Below are 17,453 nucleotides of genomic sequence, written 5' to 3'. Positions count from 1 at the left end.
GAACTCAGCATAGCGCTTTCTAACCCTTGCAAACGAGGGGAGTGACTCTATTAGATCCTGGATCTACACAGTGGAGCCCTGTGGAGGCTGGGCACTCTAAAGGGACCCTAATAGGGGAGCGCCTCCAGCTCTAAGGTTTACATTGCCAACAGGCAGTGTACTCAGCAGAAATGCTATCGACCCTTTAAAGCAAGGGGAGTACAATCTTACACTACCAGATTATCAAGGAGGCCTACTGTAAGGCCTACAGCTTCGACTGTCACGGGCGTCAGCCCAGGCAGTGCTTCGGCTCTAAGGGAACATACTCAACCATCCCAAGTGGAAGGGAGTAATTAATCTGTCTCTACCTAAGCCTGGGTGGTGAAGGGTGATATCATACGAGCTATGGGTAGCAAAGTACTCTGAATAAAGACCTTAACAAGGGGAGCACTATCAGCATGACCCTAAGGAGAGTATCAGGGTCGAGGCCTATTATCTTATTTGTTACAAGACAGATTTTACATTCTCTACTAAACCCAAGGAAATGGAGGCCACAATAAGCGGCAACGACATTCAACCTTATGACTTAAACTATTTTATATAAAAGGGCTCAGCGGAAAAAAAATCTTTTTCAGTTTTAAGGCCTAGCTGGATAAACTATCTACGATACTCAGCTCTAAAGGGCGAAGGCCTGAGTATACGGCTTCTTACTTTCTAGAGAGAAAGGCCTGACAACCATGAGATATCTGCATGGGAGGCTTTTTGAAGATAGCCTGCTACCTATGCTATCTACCCTATAACACCACTAGCATTTTTATGCCTAGTGCAAAAGGCAGGCCTTGGCTAGATGACTCTTGTAGTAGGAGGAGGCCAGTACTAGGAACAACTAGATTTACAGGAATAAATGATCCTGATGGGCTCTAGCTCTAAAGAGCCTACACTCAGATACTGAGAGGCTTGAGACGAGAATGCTTAGCAGACCGCCACCAATTTCCTAGTTACTAAGCTTAAGCCAGAAATAGAGGCGGCCCCGTGAGGGCCGACACACGAATATAAAGTGACTGAAGTTCAGAGCTATGATCTCAACGACTCTCTAAAGTAAGAGGAGAACTGCTGCTCTAGTATAAGGTGGCTATCAAGGTGCCCCGAAGAGGGCCAATGCTTGACTCTTTAGTTCCATCTGGAGCTTGACGGAGCGGTGGCCTCAGGAGAATAACTCCCGATAGAATAGGCCTCACTAGAGAATCTTCCATACAGCCAACCTGTTCACTATTAACAGATTGGCACTACATGTTACATAAGGCTGACGACTCTAACATAAGAGGAGGCCTATGGGAAGGGTATGCATAGCTTACCTATATATGGGAACTTCAGGGCCCTAATTTCACCATCCTATGAAAACCATATTTTACACCCCCTTAATACTTCCTAACAGGGAACTGTGGCCTATTATTCAACCTTAATAAAAACTCACGTAAAGGGAGAAGACCTACAGAGCTCAACCTACTGCCCGTTGAGCGATGGCCTTAACGACATTCACAAAATGAATTAAAAACAAAAATCACCATAAGAGCACGAAAGAGCACACTTACTACCAAACTCAACGCCAGACCTACAGAAGGGTTCATAGGTCCAGTCTCAGGCTGATGCAAGAAGCGCTTGGGGTGAGAGATTTAAATGCTTCAAATCTGTCAGCCGATCAGCCTGGTGTGCTTGCACCACCGCCACTGTGTGCAGGGCATCACCAGCCAGACCCGCCACGCGTATGCCCTGCCATTTAAGCATGCTGTCATATTTTAGTGGCTTAAGAGGCAGGGCCGGAGCACTTAGTGTCGATGCTTCGCGAGCGTCTCGCCAATTGGGGCATTGACACATACCCGTGTTCACGCATACCCTCAACATCAGCGTAGTTCGCTGATGGCGATGAATGCGCGCTGAACACGGGTTCTTCCATGCCTTTATACACAGCAGAGCACTCGCTGCTGGATCAGAGGATGTTAGTGAGAACACACATCCTCATCCTGCAGCTCACTCTCACGAGTCTCTGAAGGGCATGAGAGATTAACAACTCTCTCAACCTCCTCGGCGAGCTCCCTCTGAAACCCCACGATTCCAGTCTCTGCTCAGCTCAGCTCAGCACGGGCGGGCCCTGAATCGCCTGGTGCAGATGTCTGAGATCTTCTCAAGGGGAAAAACTCACAGTGGCACAAGTAGATCCCTCAGGAACTGATCATGCATGCTCTGAGCACAAACAAAAAACAAGTTGTGTGTCATCAAGTATCATTATCTTAGACACGGATGCACACACTTCCTGAAGCGTTTTTCACAAGCCATGATTACCTTTTTGAAGCGTACAAACAAAACAGTCCCTGAAGACGATAAGATGTTGACATGTTCTCCGGGCTCCCCTTAAATACTTCCGGGTTGCACTAGTGATGATGTCATAGGCTGTCGCCGGCCAATAGGATTGCCGTGATTAGATGAGCGTTTCAGGCACTGGTTCACGCGGAGGCGTTCCCCATAGCGTTCTGACGCAGTGCGAGTTCCCTTCCGAAAGGGAACCATTAATAATATAATTACTATATTTTATAAGTTATGACTGTGCACTCCTCAGTACAGAGATAGTCTCTTGGCTAAAAACTACATTATTACATTACATTACATTATATAACACTGCAATATATTACATTATATATTTCTCTATAAATGCGTGTTTATGTTGCATGAGTAAATATATCTGAAATGTATTACATGTAAAGTACCATATCTGATCACATATACATCTACTGTATATATTATGAAGTATATTACTGAATATAAAATTACATACATTATGATTTATTAGTAAATATATTGTCACATATTTTTCAATATATGAAAAGCGGCAATCCCTAATATATTGTAATATATTATTCTGTATATAATATACTGTTAAACCATTTAATATATTGATAATTCATATATAGGAAATATATTTTCGTTCCGTAGACTTTCTACCATCTACAAGTAACTTTGCAACTACATGTCAACTTATTCTAACCCTAACCTAACAGTCTACTAATACTCTAATGACAGGTAGTTGCAAAGTCACTTTTAATAAGTTACTAGTATAAAGTATTAAGTCTAAAGTGGACTAACAAAATGAAGTGCAAAATATCAACCAAGTGCATCTGAAATTGCCTCGTATCTCAAACTCAGTAATGTCTTACAGCAGGGGTGCCCAATCCTGCTCCAGCCGATCGACTCCAACCCTAATCAAACACACCTGAAGCAACCAATTAAGGTCTTCAGGATCACTTGAAAATGTGTTTGATTAGGGTTGGAGATGAACTGTGCAGGACAGTCAATCGGCAGGAGCAGGGTTGGGCACCCCTGCCTTACAGTAAAACGAAGTAGTTAACTTGCCTAAATGTACTTGGCTACTTGAACTAAACACCACCTGTGACGGTCAAGTCTTCGTCCACCAGAACATGCTTGAGCTCAGGAGTTTGCATCTCAATCCTGGAAGCTCCTCCAAACCAGCAAACACACAGATGAGATCTTTCAGTGATCAAACCACATCCTAAATTAAAAACGATTCATTCAGGACAACATACAATACGTACATGTGCTCTCCATAAATAACCCCTCACTCACAGGTCACTATGAGAAGTGTTTGTTGTCTGAAGAAGAGCAGCTTAACTGACTAACATTAGTTAGTACTTCAGTTAGCTTTAACCCCTCGTAGAGAATCAAGTCTATTATTTATAAAGCTGTTTAAAACTAACATGTAGGCCTCAGTGCTTATAGTGAAAGAAAAATAAGTGCAACTCACCATTTTTATTTACAGTAAACTAAATTCTATTCACAATTTTTACATTTATAAAACATGAAAGTTATTTTAATCAAAATATTTTAGTTTTAGCATTATTTGTGTTGTGGATGGATTCTTTTGAAGTTGCCCTTTTTTTTTAGAAATATGAAATTACTGCTTCTCTATGATCTGTACATTAAAGGAGTGTGTGCGAATCATCAAGCACAGTGGAGTATGTTCTAACGAACATGGTAAAACGTAAAGCTCATTACAGCTCGTTCAGACCGCTAAAACCTGGCTGTGATGTGAGTTTAAAGAGCAAACGCTACTCCTGGCAAAGTGCCACAACCATTTCTGCCATAACACAGTTGAGTTAGGGGGGAACCACCGCTCATTAACCAGCTAATGAATTAAAAGAGAAAAAGCAGATTCCAGGGAAACCCTTTGATGCTGTAAAGCAGGGCTTGGTGGGCCAGTTACGGAGCTGTAATGAGTCTGATCCATCAAGAAGCCGATGCAAGTCATAGAGTTGCAAACGAAATGTCAATGAGGTTAATCAATGAGGGTTAATAAACAGCTCCTCATCCTGCCGTCATTAGATTATTCCCATCATTATTTATCATAATGTTTGCATTGCAGTCCGCATAGGCCAAGCTTGTTCATCGCTTCCTCACTGCTTAATTAGACTTGATGAGCATGTAAATTGGGGGAAGCCAAAGCATTTAAACATGCCGTTTCAAAAGCACAAGCGGCCCTTCTACTTCCTCCAATGCATCTGAAGGGCGTTTGCTTTGGCACATTTTCTCCCCTAGTTTGGTTCATTTAGCCATATACTGTATGAATCCACGCTCAGATCCACACCATATTTGGTGTATTAACAATTTTGTGAGAGTGAACTGAACCAAGACGAAATTGCAACATCATAATTTGAATCCCTGTTTTATGAACAAAGCAAACGATCTTCAGGTCTGAAAACGCTAAGTTAAGACATTTAAGAACTACCATGCATGTCTTAAAAGTCCATCTCTAGTCAATGATTTTAACCTTAAAACTCATCTTTGATCACCAAAATTACATATTTAAATGTTTTTTTTGCCTTAAAATATCTTGAATGTAACTCGACACCCTTGCCTCATTTAGTATGCATGGTTCTATGAATATGCAAATGAGCCCCGCCTCCACTCACTCCCTCAGCTCAGAGATCCACTGGTTGACGATCACACGTTGATCTGATTGGTTACAAGGTAGTTTGTGACGTCAGAAACACCAGCGATTTCAAAGCGTGTTTTTGAGACTGTCTTTGGTTCACTGCAGTTTTAAGGAGGAAATACTCAGCAATGGTGTCGACTTATGAATTTACACATGGTTTGTCTTAAAGCAGATTAAAAACACCACATAGACACATAAACTACATTAAAAGCTGGATTTTTAACATACACATGAACATGCTCTTCTGTACTGCTATGTGACTGTCATCACAAACACCTCTAAAAGCTCCACATTCACAAGCTAATCTTATATTGGTTTTATGAGATTTATCACTGGGATCCAGCAGCAGAGCCTATAGTGTTTCTCGCTCTGAGCCGCCGTCCACTTTCCAGACAATCAATAAGCAATCAGTGGAAGCTCACAGGGACATTTGGCCTGCGTGAGGAATTCTTGAGTACATCCGAGCTGGAGTTCACAGCGCGAGCGGCCCGATCCTCCGAGTTTAAAGAGAATTCTCAATCAGATCATCAACAGCGGCGTTTGATCTCCGGCTCAGCGGCTTCCGGAGCCAGTATAAATAGATGCACTAGCATAGATAAAATAAGAAGGGTCGAGTCTCTGGACGTCTGAAGATGAACGCCGGGTACATACGAAATGACTGAGATTATTCATTTAAAGAACAGAGAGCCTCAGAGCGCATTAAATAATCTGTCTGCTTCAAACAGTTACGCTGGACGCATGATATCTGCACATCAGAGAGAAGGGGGCATTTACTTTTGCAGTGAGCGACTCTATCCACTACTAACTTCAGATGCATAGTCTTTAAATGGGTCCTATAATGGCATTTTCACTAATGTAAAATAAGTCTCTGATGTCCCCAGAGTGTGTATGTGACGTTTCAGCTCAAAATACCCCACAGATATTTTTACAGCATGTTAAAATTGTCACTTTTTGAGGGTGAGCAAAAACGCGCCATTTTTGTGTGTTGTGAGTCCCTTTAAATGCAAATGAGCTGCTGCTCCCGGCACAGAGGGCGGAGCTACAACTGCTCCTGTGTGTGTGTGTGTGTGTGTGTGTGTGTGTGTGCATTGAACATTTCAAAAACTTTTAGCCTTTATGTTCAAACCGGAGTCAGACAAAGATGGAGAGACTCAAGAAGTGACAACATGTAGAAGCAACAGGACATTTCTGAATGGTTAGTTGATGAATTTATGTAGCTGATGTGTAGTTATCTTCTAGTCATTGATTAGCATATTCTGTCATGATAATCTACAAATCGTGTTCCGGGGGCGGAGTTTATGTAAATTTTAGGGTTAGTGTCACTAACCCGGGAGGAAGCTCATTGTAGTTCCTACCAGCCATTTGTTGTAGTCCTTAAAAAGTGATTTCTGTAAAATAAAATATCTCCCTTTGCTTTGAACTTTGAGCCTCGTTGCGACTTTGCAGATGTTGTTTATAATCAAACAGCAACATTACACACTAACTAAAGTTAAAAAAGTGAAATCACAATCAAGGAACCCTTTAAAAATGCTTGCATAAGGCAGAAGCTCAGAGAATGTTGTTCTGTGAGCGGGTGTGTCAGGTCTGAACTGTGGGTTAATGGGGAAAGCTGGGAGAAATGGGGAGGGGGGGTGTGTGATTTTCACACTTACTGAACACACAGTCATTACAGAATCCATCAAAGACATCCTGAAGCCTGGATGTGATAGAAATGCCCTTTGACAAGTGCAAAGAGATTGGTTTTGTTCATCCACCCCCAATGATTGTGGAGACTCGAGGACACACTCACTCTAAGACTTCTGTCTGGACACGACTGTGTGGAAGTGAAGTTCGAAGCAATGAACCACTGATAGCAAACTCTCCTCCCGCTGATGTGGTTCGCATATAATATTAAACTAGCTGGGGCTTGAAATTTAATATAAAACACGAATTCCTTCAAATCTCAAGGTGGTTCTGACATGCATAATTCATCAGACTTCCTCATTCAATTCAATTCACATTTATTTGTATAGCGCTTTTCACAATACACATCATTTCAAAGCAGCTTTACAGTCCACATTACAATTTAGAGTATTCTGTTATCAGAGGTGGCTGTCTAAGTTATGCATTTCAGAAATGTACATATCCAAATCACAGTTAGCTAAAAATTTATTAATTCAATAATTAATGCAAACAATGTAATAATTTAAGGCAGAAACAATGAGCTCAGTGAAGTAATGAATACTTGTTTGTTAACAAATGTTTATTTGCACAACTATTCCATTTTAGAGAATGACTATACAATTATATAAAGCAATAGTGGGATTAACATCAAAATGTATTGTCTGATACATGAGTGTTAAAAGTATGTTAAAAAGTAACATTCTCCCTTTAAATTGTTTGGTCAGTTTAAGCACAATTCATGCAGTTGTATAGTATTTATTTAAAGAATTAAAAGAACAGTTTCGTGTTTATCCTTGAATTGTTCATCCGATGGATGTTGATGTGGGATTTAGAAAGTAATTAATTAAATACTTTTTTAGAGAGAGTAATTAGTACAGTAATCTAATTACACTGTTGAAGATGTAATTAGTAACTAGTAATTAATGACTTTTTTAGAGTAAAGGTCCTGCACACTGAGTCCGAAATTTTTGCACGTTAAAAAAATAAATACGACCTCACGTTGTGTCAATCACGGTTAGACACTCCCTGCGAAACTTTCGTCCGTCATAAAAAAAAAATTCGGATCGGGTGATTTGATTTTCTGCGTTTTTTGCATCCGAAGTGAGCAATTTTAGAGGTTTTTGAGAATCCAGAGCCACCGAATGACGCATACGACTCAGTGTGCAAGGACCTTAACTTACCCAACACTGGAAGTAATGAATACTTGTTTGTGCACAAATGCTTATCTGCAGAACTATAGAGAATGCCCAATGCACAGAGATCCTCTCGTCTGAACGTGACTGGGGGAACGAGTGAACGCAGAAGGGAAAGTTCTGAGGAGCGAGCTGGAGGAGTGATATGGGAAGTTTCTCCTCATGTCAACATCACGCCTGACTGTACCTGTCCAGGACGGCAGTGCCTCATCCAGCTATTGTTCTCATTGAATTCCTCCCGGTAATGATGCATACACACACACACACACACACACACACACACACCCTCCTCCCCAACACCTACACACACAGATGGACATGAAGTGTGTACTCACAGCCTCTCAGCGTTTCGGGGGATGTTCCTGGGCATGGTTCTGAGCCCGAGCCCGTGGCAGTCCACAGTGGTGCCGCTGCACGTGCAGAGCGCCGGACACGCCACGACCGCCTCACACACCAGCAGGATCCACACACACACCTCCACCAGCCTCGCAGAGTATCCGTATCCTCCTCTCATGATCTCTGAGACCGTTTCCAGAGGAAGAAAAAAAGCGGCTGCTTCACTTTCCGCACAAACTCTCCTTTCCCTCTTCTTCTTGGAGGAGTTGCTTGGTCGCTTGTGTGCGTAACGCGCTCCACGACTGAAGAAAGGGGATCCGAGGAACAAAAAATCTCTATCCTCTCTTCACACACACACGGCAGTAATCCATCACAAGGATCTACAAATAGCAGTTCCCGGACTCCTCCCACTCTCTCTCTCTCTCTCTCTCTCTCTCTCTCTCTCGCACCCCTCCCTATCCTCACTCGCCCCCACCCCTGGCAGAACCTTAAACTCCCCTCTCTCTCTCTCTCTCTCTCTCTCTCAGACGGCACATGGCCCGCCGCCGCCCGTCCTCAGGCAAAGGCCCCTGTGAAGAGAGGGGTCCGAACCCCCACGGCCCTCCCCTCCCCAAAACAGCCCTGTATAATCATGCTTCGAGATGGGGGAAGGTTAGCAATGCAGGGAGCAAAATGACACAGCCTTTGTGGAAAGCATGTGGACTTTTTTTTTTGTCGCTTGACTTCTTCATTGAAATCCAAACCTTGGCTGAAGAGAGCAAGAGAAAAAAAAAATCAGATTCTTGTTTGTTTGCACAGTCATTTCTCTGCCTCTGATGATGATGTAGATTGTCTCGGCATTGCACTTTGATTGAAGTTTTCTCTATTTTATCACATGAACTATTCAACGGCCACCCTTCTTGAGAAAGTCATAGTTAATTAAATGGTGTTTTGCAACATTAAGCTTGGAATGCAATCATCCAGCGTTTCACAGACACCAGCAAAAGGTCTAATAGTGGATATCAGTGAGTAACAATGAAAATATGCCTTCACCTCAGTGAATATGAATTCCTACAATGTTTGCAAACAAAACCATGAAAATTAAAATAAATAGAGAGCATTAAGCATGTTAAGAGGTCATGCATTCCAACCATGTTTTTGTATTGGGTTTTATTGGTGTTCTTTTGCGCAACCAAAATGTTTTTACAGTGCAAAGATGAATAAACACAATGACAGAATGTTGCGTATCCTTCCAGTGTAAAGCGTCAGCAACAATAACAATAACAATGTGTCCATCTTAATGAAAGGTTTTCTGGACAAAAGGATATGCTGAAAAGACTTCTCCACACTTGGCATCTGATTTACTTCACACACATTCCTCCACTGCTCCTCCTTGTGGATAAAATTACATGGCAAAAGTTTGTTACATGCATTTCTCTGTACTAACTCTAACTCAAAACAAGCCGCTACCCAGCAAACACAGAACGTTGGTGTACCCAACCTTCTAACAACGTTTTAACAACATGGCCAAAAAGATTGCTATAACTACGTTGTGAGGTGAAGGTTGTTACAGCGTTGTCACAATGTTGATATTAAACCACCGTTCAGGGCCATTGCTTAAGGTTGTGCCTAGGGTGTCTGGACAACCACTGGACAACATATGTACTCGTCACTGCCCTGAAGCTCGAAAATCAGCCTTTTGAATTTCAACTGATCGTTGGCCCGTCTCATTCTTCATCAAGCAAGGATACGTGAGAATTGCGTTTAATTTACTTCAGCTAAATAAGATACGTAATTATTCAAACACAACCTACAACTTCCTTATCTGATGTGACATTTTTTTGAACATCATCTGGTCAGGTATGACAAATATTTAACTTTATGCCACAAGTATGAAGCCAAAATGACTTTAATGATGAGAAATTGATTTCAGCACTCATTGAACAGGCAGCGACGCGTAGCCTACTTGCTGCACGTTAATGTTTTTTACTTTTTGTTTTTTTGGAAATGCACAGAGAAATTTTTTTTTTGTAACTGCTCACACACCTGTTTATATTTTCCTTTGATTTGTCGTCTCATTCGTGTCTTTGCCAGATTTTCGCATGTTTGCTCATGCTAGTTAGTCCACTCCCTGTATAATATATATTTTTTTTTTTCTTCTCACAAATGTATGACTTTTGGAAGTGCAATTTTATTACCATATGCAGTTTTAATAAAGTTGAATTAGCTAACCTTCTATGTCATTTTTGCTCTTCAAAGTGTACACTTGCAGGTGTTGATTATAATGAATTTACTGTTAGGCCCATAATTAATAATAAGGATAAACAATATTTAAAAAAGTAGGCTTTATAATTATATAACATATGACTAATTAAAAATTAACCACAAAACATAACATGCTACATGGGGGATATCTATAGACCTATCTAGCATAAAAAAAAAATAATTGTCAGAACGTCGTTGTCACTGCTGTGTTCTGTTTATTTAGTTTTTTCATCGAACTTGTCTTCTGTTATCATTAGTTCATCTTCATCACCTGTGTCTTGTCAATCACGTTCTGTTAATTAGTGTTCATCTGTGTCACCTGGTTTATGTTCATCAGTGTCTGTATTTAGTTCCCTCTGTTCAGTCAGTCTTTGTCCGTTCTAACGTCTGGTATAGTCATAGTCACGTTGTATTTGGTGTGAGTGTATCCTACCTGCCTGTTTGTAACCTGTTATATTTGTAAGTAAAACTTTGCATTGGAGCTTTCTGCCTTCATCGTCTTCTTCAACCTACACCACACCCTGACAGAAGAAAGGACCAAGAAAAATTTAAAATGAAGGACTGTTTATTTCAAGACGGTCGATCTTTGGAAGATTATGTGGAGGTTTACCTCAACCTTTATCAGGACACGAGCTGGGATGAAGAAGCTTGTGTGTATGTAGATCCTCTCTCACTGTGGGAGTCGTCGAGAGCCCAGAATCTCATCTTGCTGTGACCACCTGTTCAGAGTCTCCTGTTTCTGTCCCTAATCAAAGTCCTGAAGAAGCTGACTTGATTGACTTTTTCTCAGAGCCTTCTCCTCACGTCATGCCTCCTGTCCTCGTCCAGATCCCGGAAGAGGTCAATTTGATTGATTTTTTTTTTCTGAGCCTGCACTTCACGTCAGTCCTGCCGAGCCTGCGCTTCACGTGAGTCCTGCCGAGCCTGCGCTTCATGTTGGGCTAAAACTTTGCATTAGAGCTTTCTGCCTTCATCGTCTTCTACACCTACACCACACCCTGACAGTCTTTACTCAGTTGCTGAATGTCGCGTAGCAACGTTGCTACAGCACTGTCACGTCTTACAATTTTACGTTGTTACAATGTTGCGAGTACGTAGACATGCCATAGCAGAAATGCAACGTGCCACAGACGTTGCCACAATGTAAATGTGTTTGCTGGGTAGACAATGACGTCCACCTGATTTCATTTAATCTAAAACCACCAAAACTCCTTGGTTACGACTGAAACCTCAGTTCCCTGAAGAGGGAACAAGACGTTGCGTCGATTGACGCTGTGGGAACGCTCTGCGTGATTGCGTCGAGAAGCGCAAATGAAATCAGTCCAATAGTGTGACGCGACATCGGAGGCGGGTGAAATCACCAACCAGGACACTATAAAGCCTGCCCAAACAGTGTAACGCTAGCTTCTAATAGGCTGAAGCAAGTCACCAACACGCATGCAGGGAGTATGGCAGGGCTACACAACGTCTCGTTCCCTCTTCAGGGAACCGAGGTTACAGTCGTGACCGAGGCGTTCCCTTTAAAGGGAACTCACGTTGCGTCAATTGCCGCTGTGGGAACGTCTATACCCACGTCGCCATAATGACCAGTGACTGTCTAGTGTGAATCGAGAAAGCACTTAGATGAGAGCACCTGAGCCCCAGGTGTGGAGTCCAAGTCTAGGTCATAAAACCTCATGAATGTGTGCGGTGAGGACCAGCCCACCACATCACAAACATCTTGAAGTGAAACTCCTGACACTAAGCCATTAGAGGCATCCATGCTCCTAGTCAAATGGGCCCGTTCTGCCAAACGGGTAGGCAGTCCGGCTGATTCATAGGCAAGAGAGAGAGCCTCGAATTTCCATTTGTTCATTCTCTGCTTAGATGCTGGTGACCCTTTATTAGGTTGTTGGAAATTAGCTTTAGCTACAAGCACCATGATACACGCATTGAATGACTGTTGTCACAGTTTTATCTATTTTTATTGTATCTGTCCCTATACAATAAAACATTAAATAAATACATAAATAGGAGGTACAAAACATCCAAACAGTTGTTCTGATCTACGCTACAGGGCAGCTCTTTGGACGTAAGCATCCAATGCCGATCTTTCCTGGTCGGCATCCTGGAATGGAGGAGGACAGAAGGCATGCAGGATAATGGATCTGGCCACATTAGTGGAAACTTTTGGGATATACCCTGGTCTAGGGTGAAAGAATGCCTTTACCATGCCTGGTGCAAAATCCAAGCAAGAAGGGGAAACCAACAAAGCTTGTAAACCTCCTATCCTTTTAAGAGAAGTGATAGCCAGGAGGAACAACGTCTTGAGAGCCTGAAACTTATCTGGAACCTGCTCAATAGGCTCAAGGGAGCCAGGGATAGACCTTGGAACACCACGGCCAAATCCCATGCCGGTACCCTAGTACATACTTCAGGCCTCAGCCTCAAAGTGCCACGGAGGAAATGTGTTATTAAGGGGTCTCTCTCTAAAGACATACCACCCAAAGGAACGTGGTAAGCAGCTATGGCCACCACGTAGACCTTTAAAGTGGACAGGGACAGACCTGCAGTAAATCGCTCTAGCAGGAACTCCAGCTCTGTACCAACAGGGCAGTTAACTGGATCCAGCTGATGACCACTGCACCACGAGGTGAAAGCTCTCCACTTCAATGCATGCAGTTTCCTCGTGGAGGGAGCTCTAGAGTAAAGAATGGTCTCCACAACCTCGGTTGAGAGACCAGCATCTGAGGTCAAGCCCACAGCTTCCACAGTTCTGGGTGGGGGTGTAATATTGAGCCTCCTGATTGGAATTTCCCAGGGAGAGCCGTCGAGAAGATATACTAGATCCGAAAACCATACTCTGCCCGGCCACCTCAGAGCAATCAAGGTGAGCCGAACTTTGTCCCGGCGAACTCTCTCCAGAACATGAGAAAACTCCAGAAAAGAACTCCAAAAAGCATACAGACGTAGTCTCTGCCACATCTGAACCATAGCATCCAGTCCCAGAGGAGCTGAGTGGATAGCAAGACGTCTCTCGAGACGCAAACAGATCCACTTGAGTTTGGCCAAACATTTCCCAAACATTTGGCCAAACATTTTTGCTCTGAGAGACAACAGCTTCCCCTGGGACCACAGGAGGATTTGGTGCACCAGTTAGCAGAGTGGATGCGAGCGTAAACCCCGCCTGGTGATTTATATAGGCGACCACCGGTGTGTTGTCTGAGCGGACGAGCACATGGTGGCCCCTGAGGTCTGGGAGGAAATTCTTGAGAGCAAGAAAGTCAGCCATCATTTCCAGACAGTTGATGTGCCAGGAAAGATGGTGTCCCCTCCACAGACCTTGAGTCGAGTGACCCTCTAGGATCGCTCCCCAACCTTTGAGGGAAGGATTGCCCCTCTGGGAAAACCCCCTGGTCCTGAGCCACTACTGCGGGGGTCTCATGTGCAACAGGCCAAAAGGTATTACGTTAGACACTGCTGCCATCAGACCTAACAGTCTCTGAAACTGCTTGACAGTGAGTGACTGGCCTAGCTTTAATCGGTTCACTGATAGGATGGACTTGACGCATGCCGGAGAGAGAGGTGCTTGCATTGTTGTTGAATCCCAAACTACGCCTAGAAAAGTGGTTCTCTGAACTGGAGAAAGTACACTTTCGGCGTTCAACCTCAACCCCAATCTTTCCATGTGTGTGAAAACGACACCTCGATGTCGAACCGCTAGATGATGCGACTAAGCTAAAATCAACCAACCGTCGATGTAGTTCAATATGCGAATGCCTTATAGACGCAGTGGTGCCAGTGCTGCGTCCATGCATTTGGTGAAAGTGTGGGGTGATAAAGCCAGACCGAATGGAAGAACCTGATATTGGTAAGCTTTGCCCCGAAAGCCAACCTGAAGAACTTCCTGTGTTGTGGATGGATGGAAACGTGGTCTTTGAGGTCTATCGTAAAATAAAACAGTTCTCTGATCAGATCTGTGGTACGATCTGCCTCAAGGTTAACATTTTGAATTTGAGTTGCACGACCGACTGATCAACATGACATCATGACTTTGCGTAAACATACACGCCACTTTCAAGTCAAGTGGCGTGTTATTTATACGCATTTTGAGCTATCCGCGTGTATGTCCACGCACGTGTATGTGTACGCCATTAAACGTCAGAGTGATTCCGCGTGTATGTGTACGCCGTTAAATGTCCGAGCGAAACGGAGCAAAATGTATATCTACATCTGGGGAGCAATATTTTTTTTTCCTAGGATGGTAGGGGAACACTCATAAATGGTATTAACCCCAGTGATGGGTAGGTTTAGGGACGCGGTTGGGGTAGGTCATATTAATTATATATAGTAATGTAACGTAAGTCAACGGCGTTGATAAACACGCTGAAAAGCGATTATGCATGTTGATAACACGCCAAAAATGAAAATACATACGTATGTCATACATACGCCATTTCATGAGATCAGTCTGGACTGATTCAGCAGACGCAGATCCTATATGGGACGCAGCCCCCTGTCCTTCAGGGAACGATAAAGTAACGGCTGTAAAAAACGGTTTCCCTGTCGGGAAGAGGTACACATACTATGGCCCCTTTCGCCAGCAGAGTCTTTACTTCCTGTTCCATGACCAGAGCCTGCTCGGGGCCACCGCTGTGGGAAGGACCCCCATGAACCTGGGAGGGCGAGACCCGATCTGAGTGGTATAACCCTTTTCGCAGGACCCATTGAGATATATTTGGCAGTAGCTTCCACGCTGCCAGCTGTCTGTTAATCCAATGTTAATCAAACAACAAAATAGAAACAGAAAATCACATTTAGCTTTAAACAGATAAATTGTATTAATTACATTAATTATTTTTAATACGGTGAAGACTAGGGGTGGGGGAAAAAATCGATTCTTAGATGCATCGCGATGCGTACGTGGACGATTCTGAATCGATTCACAAATGACAAAAATCTATTTGTTTTTATATTTTGTTTTTGTTTAATAATGTAATAAAGCGGACGTGCAGTGTGCGGACAGTCTGTGGCGTGCACATAACAGAGACGCATGATGGTTCAGCGCCAAATTCGAACGGCACCCTCTTCGTTAAAAGCTAACGTATGGAAAATTGGCAACTTCATTGTGACCTATTTAGTATTTTTTGTATGAAAGCTGCTTTCTGTATTGTTTAGTTTTCACATCAATATACTGTAAACCGACCTGTTATACGTACGTTATACTGCCCTCCACACTCACAGTGTGTATCAGTGCAATGCCAGTCACAAATAGCTACATTTTGACTGTGCTCTCTGCAGATGTTCATTCACTTTCTTTGTATAAGCTGTTTTTGATTGTGGTATACAGCAAACATTTCAAGTCATAACTCTTTATTACTTAGTTGTGTATAAGAGCGGCTTTGTATGTTACTAATTATTCAGAATATGTGTAAGTCCACAAGCATTATGTTTGTATGAGAGCTGCTGGTACATCATTCTATATTTTTGAACGAAAACTGTTGCTACAGCAAAATGTTTTTTTTGTCTGAAGGATTAAATTGCTCATTGGAAATAACAAGAGGATGTTGGTTAGAAGTCTATTATTAAATGCTAGAGATTCAGAATATGCTGAAGTTTGTATTCATTTACTACAAGTATGCTGCTAGTTCAGGCACACATTTATTTTCCTGTTGGTTCTTTGCAATGTTGGGACATATGCTGGCAAATGTAACCTTACAGTTGACTTGACAAATCACTTCCATTTGTTTTATTAAAAAAATTAATATAGGAAGTATTGGAAGTAAAATATACCTCCATTAGGTTTTTACTCATGAGAATTTCTAGGGGTGCCAACAATTGTGACACAAGTTTTGTAGGGGAAAACGTTTTCTTTTTACATTATTTTCGTAATGTTCTGATATTGGTTGTATTATAGTCCAGTCATTTTAAGCCAAAATGGGGGTCAACCTTGAACAAATTGCAACAGAAGCAAACTCAACTGGTTTTGTATCCTCAATATGTCCTGAGTAAGGAAAAAAAAGCCCTGAAGAATCCCATTAGGGGAAAGTTTCGAAAAGACCCAAATATAGCCTATTCATACGCCGATTCATTCTTTTTCTCACGTGAATAGGGTCAAAATTTTAAACTTTAGATATCACCATGAAAATTACTGAGTTGATTACTTACATCAAGACAAATAAAGTATTTGTAAAGTAATACAAGTTTTTGTAAATTATTTGTTAACGTGGACAAACGGTGCATAATCTAATTACGTATGTGCTAATTTGCATAAATACCACAACAGATCTAAACATTGGGTCTAGCCAGGTGAAAATGCCTTGTTGAATCTTGTTGACACATAACAGTAAAATACTTAATGTTAAGGTCTGAATGGAACCCATTTAGGCTACCCATGAGCATTAATACATAGAGGCGGGAAGAAGTACTTTATAAAGCAGCCTTTGTTCATTTTTAAGAGATTGGGTTTGGGGCTGGGTCCGTGGGATCGTGGGAGTATTTTACTGTTATGTGTTAACAAGATTGAACAAGACATTTTCACCTGGCAAGACCCAATGTTTAGATATGTTGTGGTATTTATGCAAATTAGCACATATTAGGGCTGGGAGGGTATTGATTTTTTCTTACCGCAGTTGAAAAGCAAGAAATTCCCGCGGTATAGTGGTAAACCGCTTTAAACCTCAACCTTAAATGGAATCCTTAAAATGATGCTGTAATTGAGTCTCCATAACTGATTTACTTTTATTAATATGTCAGCAAATATTGGTTGATTTAAATTCAAAGATTCCAGAGTTTGAAGGCAGGATTTTGAGTCACTAAACTGTGGTTCAAAGAATACCGCGGTAAGCCTACATGCAGTGGCGGACTGGCACCAAAAAGAGGCCCTGGCGATTTTAGCAGAGAGGCCACATTTGTCTTCTCAAGTCATCTGCAACCAACAAAGAAACATAACATTACATTCTCATCAGGTCAATGATCGCGAGAAATTCCACTGACTAAAAACATTCAAAATACCTTATAAATAGAGAGATTACATACATTTAGGCTATTTGTCCTTC

At 42.2% G+C, this 17,453-nt stretch overlaps 1 protein-coding gene across 1 annotated transcript in view; it reads right to left on the bottom strand.

The window, feature by feature from the left end:
• slit1a (slit homolog 1a) overlaps window positions 1–8,350 on the bottom strand; it is a gene marked incomplete at its 5' end in the record, with an annotated part of 120,621 nt that extends 112,271 nt beyond the window's left edge. Inside the window, one exon of the mRNA XM_081351729.1 lies at window positions 8,172–8,350. Within this exon, the coding sequence (XP_081207855.1) occupies window positions 8,172–8,350 (179 nt within the window). The remainder of the gene's footprint in view (window positions 1–8,171) is intronic.
• Between the last annotated feature and the right edge of the window lie 9,103 nt (window positions 8,351–17,453).

The sequence above is a fragment of the Scardinius erythrophthalmus genome, assembly GCF_964197995.2.
Source record: "Scardinius erythrophthalmus genome assembly, chromosome: 21".
NCBI lineage: Eukaryota > Metazoa > Chordata > Actinopteri > Cypriniformes > Leuciscidae > Scardinius > Scardinius erythrophthalmus.
The sequence above is the reverse complement of the archived record's forward strand: the minus strand, read 5'-3'. Positions and strand labels throughout refer to the sequence as shown.